Genomic DNA, 12,248 nt, shown 5'->3' with positions numbered 1-12,248 from the left:
ACAACATGATACCACGGCAGAATACAGACCGCAGCTCTGGGTGTGACTGGAGTATACAACATGATACCACAGCAGAATACAGACCGCAGCTCTGGGTGTGACTGGAGTATACAACATGATACCACGGCAGAATACAGACCGCAGCTCTGGGTGTGACTGGAGTATACAACATGATACCACAGCAGAATACAGACCGCAGCTCTGGGTGTGACTGGAGTATACAACATGATACCACAGCAGAATACAGACCGCAGCTCTGGGTGTGACTGGAGTATACAACATGATACCACGGCAGAATACAGACCGCAGCTCTGGGTGTGACTGGAGTATACAACATGATACCACGGCAGAATACAGACCGCAGCTCTGGGTGTGACTGGAGTATACAACATGATACCACAGCAGAATACAGACCGCAGCTCTGGGTGTGACTGGAGTATACAACATGATACCACAGCAGAGAACAGACCGCAGCTCTGGGTGTGACTGGAGTATACAACATGATACCATGGCAGAATACAGACCGCAGCTCTGAGTGTGACTGGAGTATACAACATGATACCACGGCAGAGTACAGACCGCAGCTCTGGGTGTGACTGGAGTATACAACATGATACCACAGCAGAATACAGACCGCAGCTCTGGGTGTGACTGGAGTATACAACATGATACCACAGCAGAGAACAGACCGCAGCTCTGGGTGTGACTGGAGTATACAACATGATACCACAGCAGAATACAGACCGCAGCTCTGGGTGTGACAGGAGTATACAACATGATACCACGGCAGAATACAGACCGCAGCTCTGGGTGTGACTGGAGTATACAACATGATACCACGGCAGAATACAGACCGCAGCTCTGGGTGTGACTGGAGTATACAACATGATACCACAGCAGAGAACAGACCGCAGCTCTGGGTGTGACTGGAGTATACAACATGATACCACGGCAGAATACAGACCGCAGCTCTGGGTGTGACTGGAGTATACAACATGATACTACGGCAGAATACAGACCGCAGCTCTGGGTGTGACTGGAGTATACAACATGATACCTCAGCAGAATACAGACCGCAGCTCTGGGTGTGACTGGAGTATACAACATGATACTACGGCAGAATACAGACCGCAGCTCTGGGTGTGACTGGAGTATACAACATGATACCTCAGCAGAATACAGACCGCAGCTCTGGGTGTGACTGGAGTATACAACATGATACCACGGCAGAGTACAGACCGCAGCTCTGGGTGTGACTGGAGTATACAACATGATACCACAGCAGAATAGTGACTGCAGCTCTGGGTGTGACTGGAGTATACAACATGATACCACAGCAGAGTACAGACCGCAGCTCTGGGTGTGACTGGAGTATACAACATGATACCACGGCAGAGTACAGACCGCAGCTCTGGGTGTGACTGGAGTATACAACATGATACCACAGCAGAATAGTGACTGCAGCTCTGGGTGTGACTGGAGTATACAACATGATACCACAGCAGAGTACAGACCGCAGCTCTGAGTGTGACTGGAGTATACAACATGATACCACAGCAGAGAACAGACTGCAGCTCTGGGTGTGACTGGAGTATACAACATGATACCACAGCAGAATACAGACCGCAGCTCTGGGTGTGACTGGAGTATACAACATGATACCACGGCAGAATACAGACCGCAGCTCTGGGTGTGACTGGAGTATACAACATGATACCACAGCAGAGTACAGACCGCAGCTCTGGGTGTGACTGGAGTATACAACATGATACCACGGCAGAATACAGACCGCAGCTCTGAGTGTGACTGGAGTATACAACATGATACCACAGCAGAATACAGACCGCAGCTCTGGGTGTGACTGGAGTATACAACATGATACCACGGCAGAATACAGACCGCAGCTCTGGGTGTGACTGGAGTATACAACATGATACCACAGCAGAGAACAGACCGCAGCTCTGGGTGTGACTGGAGTATACAACATGATACCACGGCAGAATACAGACCGCAGCTCTGAGTGTGACTGGAGTATACAACATGATACCACGGCAGAATACAGACCGCAGCTCTGAGTGTGAATGGAGTATACGGCCTGATGTTGGAGGATTTAGAGGGATCTCACATTTCAGAATCAGTCCGCTGCCTGTGAATGGCCGTATCCTGCAGGGACTGAGCGGACTGACAGCGCCCCCACATCACATCTTATACAGCAGGTTTGGAGGTCACCTGTGAGCGATGGCTCCGCCTCCAGAATCTGTAACTCCTCCCCGTACTGATGCTCCTCCTCCAGACAAAGCTGCAAGGACAGAAGAAGAATCAGATTACTCTCCAACACAGATCTACACAGAACCCCGACCCCGGGACCCCCGAAGGGCAAACTAATCCGCAGGAGCACATGAGACGGGAATAGGGAGGGACACTGGGACAGATAACACAAGAACCAGCAGGGGGCGACATTGTCATAGGGAACAATAATAGGGGGGGCGAAATATATGTTATATCCTCACTCGGGGTACAGGGTAATGACAGGCTGATACTTGGGGTACAGGATAATGACAGGCTGATACTTGGGGTACAGGATAGTGACAGGCTGATACTCGGGGTACAGGATAATGACAGGCTGATACTTGGGGTACAGGGTAATGACAGGCTGATACTTGGGGTACAGGATAATGACAGGCTGATACTTGGGGTACAGGGTAATGACAGGCTGATACTTGGGGTACAGGATAATGACAGGCTGATACTCGGGGTACAGGATAATGACAGGCTGATACTTGGGGTACAGGATAATGACGGGCTGATACTCGGGGTACAGGATAATGACGGGCTGACACTCGGGGTACAGGATAATGACAGGCTGATACTTGGGGTACAGGGTAATGACAGGCTGATACTTGGGGTACAGGGTAATGACAGGCTGATACTTGGGGTACAGGATAATGGCAGGCTGATACTTGGGGTACAGGGTAATGACAGGCTGATACTTGGGGTACAGGATAATGACAGGCTGATACTTGGGGTACAGGGTAATGACAGGCTGATACTCGGGGTACAGGATAATGACAGGCTGACACTCGGGGTACAGGATAATGACAGGCTGATACTCGGGGTACAGGGTAATGACAGGCTGATACTCGGGGTACAGGGTAATGACAGGCTGATACTTGGGGTACAGGATAATGACAGGCTGATACTCGGGGTACAGGATAATGACAGGCTGATACTCGGGGTACAGGGTAATGACAGGCTGATACTCGGGGTACAGGGTAATGACAGGCTGATACTTGGGGTACAGGATAATGACAGGCTGATACTCGGGGTACAGGATAATGACAGGCTGATACTTGGGGTACAGGGTAATGACAGGCTGATACTTGGGGTACAGGATAATGACAGGCTGATACTTGGGGTACAGGATAATGACAGGCTGATACTCGGGGTACAGGATAATGACAGGCTGATACTTGGGGTACAGGGTAATGACAGGCTGATACTCGGGGTACAGGATAATGACAGGCTGATACTCGGGGTACAGGATAATGACAGGCTGATACTCGGGGTACAGGATAATGACAGGCTGATACTTGGGGTACAGGATAATGACAGGCTGATACTTGGGGTACAGGATAATGACAGGCTGATACTTGGGGTACAGGATAATGACAGGCTGATACTTGGGGTACAGGATAATGACAGGCTGATACTCGGGGTACAGGATAATGACAGGCTGATACTCGGGGTACAGGATAATGACAGGCTGATACTTGGGGTACAGGATAATGACAGGCTGATACTTGGGGTACAGGATAATGACAGGCTGATACTTGGGGTACAGGATAATTACAGGCTGATACTTGGGGTACAGGATAATTACAGGCTGACACTTGGGGTACAGGATAATGACAGGCTGATACTTGGGGTACAGGATAATTACAGGCTGACACTTGGGGTACAGGATAATGACAGGCTGATACTTGGGGTACAGGATAATGACAGGCTGATACTTGGGGTACAGGATAATGACAGGCTGATACTTGGGGTACAGGATAATGACAGGCTGATACTTGGGGTACAGGATAATTACAGGCTGATACTTGGGGTACAGGATAATGACAGGCTGATACTTGGGGTACAGGATAATTACAGGCTGATACTTGGGGTACAGGATAATTACAGGCTGATACTTGGGGTACAGGATAATGACAGGCTGATACTTGGGGTACAGGATAATTACAGGCTGATACTTGGGGTACAGGATAATGACAGGCTGATACTTGGGGTACAGGATAATTACAGGCTGATACTCGGGGTACAGGATAATGACAGGCTGATACTCGGGGTACAGGATAATGACAGGCTGATACTCGGGGTACAGGATAATGACAGGCTGATACTTGGGGTACAGGATAATGACAGGCTGATACTTGGGGTACAGGATAATGACAGGCTGATACTTGGGGTACAGGATAATTACAGGCTGATACTTGGGGTACAGGATAATGACAGGCTGATACTCGGGGTACAGGATAATGACAGGCTGATACTCGGGGTACAGGATAATGACAGGCTGATACTCGGGGTACGGGATAATGACAGGCTGATACTCGGGGTACAGGATAATGACAGGCTGATACTTGGGGTACAGGATAATGACAGGCTGATACTCGGGGTACAGGACAATGACAGGCTGATACTTGGGGTACAGGATAATGACAGGCTGATACTCGGGGTACAGGATAATGACAGGCTGATACTCGGGGTACAGGATAATGACAGGCTGATACTCGGGGTACAGGATAGTGACAGGCTGATACTTGGGGTACAGGGTAATGACAGGCTGATACTTGGGGTACAGGATAATGACAGGCTGATACTCGGGGTACAGGATAATGACAGGCTGATACTCGGGGTACAGGGTAATGACAGGCTGATACTCGGGGTACAGGGTAATGACACTTGGGGTGCTGCCTACCTGTAGGGTCATTATGTCTTTCTCCAGGGTTCGTCGCTCGTCCTCTAGTAATGATCTGTAATATATATATATACCGTATATATCACACAGAGGACTGCCCCCCCTCCTGCCCCCCTCTCCTATTACTAGTATTATTGCGCCCCCTGTTGCCTTACAAACATGTATTAGGGGAGTTGCGGCATCTTGTTGGGGTCACTTACCTGTGCAGGGATCAGGTCACATGGTGGGGTCGGCAATGACACTGTTCACACAGGCAGCAGGTTCCAGACTTCAGTGGCGCTTTTATTTAGGAGCTTCAGCCCAAAAAAGTCACCGTACAAAAGACAAAAACCTAAACCTGGCCGAAACAGCAGCAAGTGCAGGCCGCAACGTGTCACCACATAGAGGAGCAAACTGTGCAGAGCTGCACTCCAGGGGGCGCTCTCTCTGTATACCTATATATATATATATATATATATATATATATATACCCCGCAACCTTAGCACTATATATATGTATACACCCCATCCCGCACACACAGTATACGGCTCCAGCGCCTTCCATATTGCAGCCACAACCATTTGGCTCTTTCTCAATATTCGGACAAAGCCAAGAAGTCGGCGGCAGCGAGAAATCCCAGAATCAGCAAAACATGAGCGTCCTGCAGAAACCATCAGGGAGGGGGCGCTGGTCACATGATCACTCACTACAATCCACTGCTGGAACCCAGCTTTCCCAAACTCCTGAAAGGTATCTGTTAGTAAGTAGTAAGATACCATGACATGCAAAATTGTTCTGGTGACCTCCCTGCAAGGTATACAGCCCCGGTGTACGATATATACCTCAGTACAAGTCTCTATATAGTGTATAAGCTTAGTACTGCCTGATATAAGACATACCCGTATACACACCATATATAAGTCAGCGCGGTCTATACAGTGTTGGCCAGAAGTATCGCCCCCTGCAGTCCTGTCAGATAATCCTCGGTGTCCCCCAGATAATGATTACAGAGCACAAACTCTTATATAGTATATAAGTGACACAGGGTATATACAGTATAAGTATCGCCCCCTGCAGTCCTGTCACATAATCCTCGCTGTCCCCCAGATAATGATTACACAGCACAGACTCTTATATAGTATATAAGTGACACAGGGTATATACAGTATAAGTATCGCCCCCTGCAGTCCTGTCAGATAATCCTCGCTGTCCCCCAGATAATGATTACACAGCACAAACTCTTATATAGTATATAAGTGACACAGAGTATATACAGTATAAGTATCGCCCCCTGCAGTCCTGTCAGATAATCCTCGCTGTCCCCCAGATAATGATTACACAGCACAGACTCTTATATAGTATATAAGTGACACAGGGTGTATACAGTATAAGTATCGCCCCCCTGCAGTCCTGTCAGATAATCCTTGCTGTCCCCCAGATAATGATTACACAGCACAGACTCTTATATAGTATATCAGTGACACAGGGTATATACAGTATAAGTATCGCCCCCTGCAGTCCTGTCAGATAATCCTCGCTGTCCCCAGATAATGATTACACAGCACAAACTCTTATATAGTATATAAGTGACACAGGGTATATACAGTATAAGTATCGCCCCCTGCAGTCCTGTCAGATAATCCTCGGTGTCCCCCAGATAATGATTACACAGCACAGACTCTTATATAGTATATAAGTGACACAGGGTATATACAGTATAAGTATCGCCCCCTGCAGTCCTGTCAGATAATCCTCGCTGTCCCCAGATAATGATTACACAGCACAGACTCTTATATAGTATATAAGTGACACAGGGTATATACAGTATAAGTATCGCCCCCTGCAGTCCTGTCAGATAATCCTCGCTGTCCCCAGATAATGATTACACAGCACAGACTCTTATATAGTATATAAGTGACACAGGGTATATACAGTATAAGTATCGCCCCCTGCAGTCCTGTCAGATAATCCTCGCTGTCTCCCAGATAATGATTACACAGCACAGACTCTTATATAGTATATAAGTGACACAGGGTATATACAGTATAAGTATCGCCCCCTGCAGTCCTGTCAGATAATCCTCACTGTCCCTCAGATAATGATTACACAGCACAGACTCTTATATAGTATATAAGTGACACAGGGTATATACAGTATAAGTATCGCCCCCTGCAGTCCTGTCAGATAATCCTCGCTGTCTCCAGATAATGATTACACAGCACAGACTCTTATATAGTATATAAGTGACACAGGGTATATACAGTATAAGTATCGCCCCCTGCAGTCCTGTCAGATAATCCTCACTGTCCCCAGATAATGATTACACAGCACAGACTCTTATATAGTATATAAGTGACACAGGGTATATACAGTATAAGTATCGCCCCCTGCAGTCCTGTCAGATAATCCTCACTGTCCCCCAGATAATGATTACACAGCACAGACTCTTATATAGTATATAAGTGACACAGGGTATATACAGTATAAGTATCGCCCCCTGCAGTCCTGTCAGATAATCCTCGCTGTCTCCAGATAATGATTACACAGCACAGACTCTTATATAGTATATAAGTGACACAGGGTATATACAGTATAAGTATCGCCCCCTGCAGTCCTGTCACATAATCCTCGCTGTCCCCCAGATAATGATTACACAGCACAGACTCTTATATAGTATATAAGTGACACAGGGTGTATACAGTATAAGTATCGCCCCCCTGCAGTCCTGTCAGATAATCCTCGCTGTCCCCCAGATAATGATTACACAGCACAGACTCTTATATAGTATATAAGTGACACAGAGTATATACAGTATAAGTATCGCCCCCTGCAGTCCTGTCAGATAATCCTCGGTGTCCCCAGATAATGATTACACAGCACAGACTCTTATATAGTATATAAGTGACACAGGGTATATACAGTATAAGTATCGCCCCCTGCAGTCCTGTCAGATAATCCTCGCTGTCTCCCAGATAATGATTACACAGCACAAACTCTTATATAGTATATAAGTGACACAGGGTATATACAGTATAAGTATCGCCCCCTGCAGTCCTGTCAGATAATCCTCGCTGTCCCCCAGATAATGATTACACAGCACAGACTCTTATATAGTATATAAGTGACACAGGGTATATACAGTATAAGTATCGCCCCCTGCAGTCCTGTCAGATAATCCTCGCTGTCTCCCAGATAATGATTACACAGCACAGACTCTTATATAGTATATAAGTGACACAGGGTATATACAGTATAAGTATCGCCCCCTGCAGTCCTGTCAGATAATCCTCACTGTCCCTCAGATAATGATTACACAGCACAGACTCTTATATAGTATATAAGTGACACAGGGTATATACAGTATAAGTATCGCCCCCTGCAGTCCTGTCAGATAATCCTCGCTGTCCCCTAGATAATGATTACACAGCACAGACTCTTATATAGTATATAAGTGACACAGGGTATATACAGTATAAGTATCGCCCCCTGCAGTCCTGTCAGATAATCCTCGCTGTCCTCAGATAATGATTACACAGCACAGACTCTTATATAGTATATAAGTGACACAGGGTATATACAGTATAAGTATCGCCCCCTGCAGTCCTGTCAGATAATCCTCGCTGTCCCCCAGATAACGATTACAAAGCACAAACTCTTTGGTAATTTCTTCAGTTATTTTGTTTGCAATGAAAAAACACAAAAGAGAATGAAAAAAAAAAGTCCCATCATTGATCATTTTACACAAAACTCCAGAACTGGTGCGGACAGAAGTATTGGCGCCCTCAGCCTAATACTTGGTAGAACAACCTTTAGACACAATAACTGCGCACAACCGCTTCCGCTAACCAGCAATGAGTTTCTTACAAGGCTCTGCTGGAATCTTAGACCCTTCTTCTTTGGCAAACTGCTCGCGGTTCCCCCTGAGATGTGAAGGGGGCCTTCTCCAAACCGCCACCAAGAGATCTCTCCCCCTCCCCCACAGGTGTTCTATGGGATTCAGGGCTGGACTCATTGCTGCCACTTTACAAGTCTCCAGGGCTTTCTCTCACCACCATTTTCTAGTGCTGACCTGAAGTGTGTTTTGGGTCCTTGTCCTGCTGGAAGAGCCCTGACCTCTGAGGGAGACCCCGCTTTCTCACACTGGGCCCTACATGATGCTGCACAATGTGTTGGTCGTCTTCAGACTTCATAATGCCATGCACACGGTCAAGCAGTCCAGTGCCAGAGGCAGCAAAGCCACCCCAAACCATCAGGGCCCTCCGCCATGTCTGACTGTAGGGGGCGTCTTCTTCTCTTTTTCCCTGTAATCTCTATGTTGAGGCCTTCTCCTACTTTTGTCTCCTCTGACCAGAGAACATTCTTCCAGAATGGTTTTGGCTTTCTCAGGTAAGTTTTGGCAAACTCCAGCCTGGCTTCTGTCTGTGGGTAAGAAGTGGGGTCTTCCGGGGTCTCCTACCATACAGTCCCTTCTCATTCAGACGCTGACACTGGATAGTACGGGGTGACACTGTTGTACCCTCGGACTGCAGGGCAGCTTGGACTTGTTTGGATGTTAGTTGCGGTTCTTTATCCGCCATCCGCACAATCTTGCGGTGAAATCTCTGGTCAATGTTTCTTCTCCGTCCACATCTAGGGAGGTTAGCCACAGGGCCATGGGCTTTACACTTCTGGATGACACTGCGCACGGTAGACACAGGAACATTCAGGGCTTTGGAGATGGACTTGTAGCCTTGAGATTGCTCAGGCTTCCTCACAATTTTGCTTCTCAAGTCCTCAGACAGTTCTTTGGTCTTCTTTCTTTTCTCCATGCTCAATGTGGTCACACAAGGACACAGGACAGAGGTGGAGTCAACTTTAATCCATTTCAACTGGCTGCAAGTGTGATTTAGTTATTGCCACCACCTGTTAGGTGCCTCAGGTAAGTAACAGGTGCTGGTAATTACACAAATTACAGAAGCATCACATGATTTCTCAAACAGTGCCAATACTTTTGTCCACCCTCTTTTTTATGTTTGCTGTGGACTTATATCCAGTTTGGCTTTTTGACAATTCTTTTTGTGATTTTCCATTGAAGACAAATTAAATGAAGAAAATACCAAAGAATTTGTGATTGCAATCATTATCTGGGGGACAGCGAGGATTATCTGACAGGACTGCAGGGGGGGGGGCGATACTTTTGGCCAACACTGTATACTATACTATATATAGACATACTACACACTATATATGACAGGACTCACCGCAGGTGACTTATGACTTCATCAATGTGAGAAATCTGCAGTTTGTCCTTCAGTTCCTCCAGGTCGCTGCCATCTATACAGGAGCCAGAGGAGAGGGCTCTGCCAGAAGACGAACACATGAGAGTGCACACAATGGTGAGGAGCAACGTCCCACTATGTCCTACAGCTCCAGGAACGGCCTCACATCCCTCATTCCTCATGTGTATGTTGCAGTGCCTGTGTGTATGATGTACTGTCTGTGTGTGTATGTTGCAGTGCCTGTATGTATGGTGTACTGTCTGTGTGTGTATGTTGCAGTGCCTGTGTGTATGGTGTACTGTCTGTGTGTGTATGGTGTACTGTCTGTGTGTCTATGTTGCAGTGCCTGTGTGTATGGTGTACTGTCTGTGTGTGTATGGTGTACTGTCTGTGTGTGTATGTTGCAGTGCCTGTGTGTATGGTGTACTGTCTGTGTGTGTATGGTGTACTGTCTGTGTGTGTATGTTGCAGTGCCTGTGTGTGTATGGTGTACTGTCTGTGTGTGTATGTTGCAGTGCCTGTGTGTGTATGGTGTACTGTCTGTGTGTGTATGATGTACTGTCTGTGTGTGTATGTTGCAGTGCCTGTGTGTATGGTGTACTGTCTGTGTGTGTATGGTGTACTGTCTGTGTGTGTATGGTGTACTGTCTGTGTGTGTATGTTGCAGTGCCTGTGTGTGTGTGTATGTTGCAGTGCCTGTATGTGTATGTTGCAGTGCCTGTATGTATGGTGTACTGTCTGTGTGTGTATGGTGTACTGTCTGTGTGTGTATGTTGCAGTGCCTGTGTGTGTGTGTATGTTGCAGTGCCTGTGTGTGTATGTTGCAGTGCCTGTATGTATGGTGTACTGTCTGTGTGTGTATGTTGCAGTGCCTGTATGTATGGTGTACTGTCTGTGTGTGTATGTTGCAGTGCCTGTATGTATGGTGTACTGTCTGTGTGTGTATGTTGCAGTGCCTGTATGTATGGTGTACTGTCTGTGTGTGTATGTTGCAGTGCCTGTGTGTATGGTGTACTGTCTGTGTGTGTATGGTGTACTGTCTGTGTGTGTATGTTGCAGTGCCTGTATGTATGGTGTACTGTCTGTGTGTGTATGGTGTACTGTCTGTGTGTGTATGTTGCAGTGCCTGTATGTATGGTGTACTGTCTGTGTGTGTATGTTGCAGTGCCTGTATGTATGGTGTACTGTCTGTGTGTGTATGTTGCAGTGCCTGTATGTATGGTGTACTGTCTGTGTGTGTATGTTGCAGTGCCTGTATGTATGGTGTACTGTCTGTGTGTGTATGTTGCAGTGCCTGTATGTATGGTGTACTGTCTGTGTGTGTATGTTGCAGTGCCTGTATGTATGGTGTACTGTCTGTGTGTGTATGTTGCAGTGCCTGTATGTATGGTGTACTGTCTGTGTATGTTGCAGTGCCTGTATGTATGGTGTACTGTCTGTGTGTGTATGTTGCAGTGCCTCTATGTGTATGTTGCAGTGCCTGTGTGTGTATGGTGTACTGTCTGTGTGTGTATGTTGCAGTGCCTCTATGTGTATGTTGCAGTGCCTGTGTGTGTATGGTGTACTGTCTGTGTGTGTATGTTGCAGTGCCTGTATGTATGGTGTACTGTCTGTGTGTGTATGTTGCAGTGCCTGTGTGTGTATGTTGCAGTGCCTGTATGTATGGTGTACTGTCTGTGTGTGTATGTTGCAGTGCCTGTATGTATGGTGTACTGTCTGTGTGTGTATGTTGCAATGCCTGTATGTATGGTGTACTGTCTGTGTATGTTGCAGTGCCTGTATGTATGGTGTACTGTCTGTGTGTGTATGTTGCAGTGCCTGTATGTATGGTGTACTGTCTGTGTGTGTATGTTGCAATGCCTGTATGTATGGTGTACTGTCTGTGTATGTTGCAGTGCCTGTATGTATGGTGTACTGTCTGTGTGTGTATGTTGCAGTGCCTCTATGTGTATGTTGCAGTGCCTGTGTGTGTATGGTGTACTGTCTGTGTGTGTATGTTGCAGTGCCTGTATGTGTATGTTGCAGTGCCTGT

The 12,248-nt window shown here is 46.9% G+C and overlaps 1 protein-coding gene across 3 annotated transcripts in view; it reads right to left on the bottom strand.

Moving 5' to 3' along the window:
- LOC142187391 (coiled-coil domain-containing protein 24-like) overlaps positions 1 to 12,248 on the bottom strand; it is a 45,464-nt gene that overhangs the window by 5,956 nt on the left and 27,260 nt on the right. For all 3 annotated transcript variants that reach the window (XM_075261595.1, XM_075261596.1, XM_075261597.1), the window contains 3 exons: positions 10,199 to 10,297; positions 4,979 to 5,033; positions 2,230 to 2,299 (listed from right to left, as the gene is read on the bottom strand). In XM_075261595.1, coding sequence (XP_075117696.1) covers positions 2,230 to 2,299; positions 4,979 to 5,033; positions 10,199 to 10,297 — 224 coding nt within the window. The remainder of the gene's footprint in view (positions 1 to 2,229; positions 2,300 to 4,978; positions 5,034 to 10,198; positions 10,298 to 12,248) is intronic.

This window comes from Leptodactylus fuscus, unplaced genomic scaffold (assembly GCF_031893055.1).
Source record: "Leptodactylus fuscus isolate aLepFus1 unplaced genomic scaffold, aLepFus1.hap2 HAP2_SCAFFOLD_230, whole genome shotgun sequence".
Taxonomy (NCBI): Eukaryota; Metazoa; Chordata; class Amphibia; order Anura; family Leptodactylidae; genus Leptodactylus; species Leptodactylus fuscus.
The sequence above is the reverse complement of the archived record's forward strand: the minus strand, read 5'-3'. Positions and strand labels throughout refer to the sequence as shown.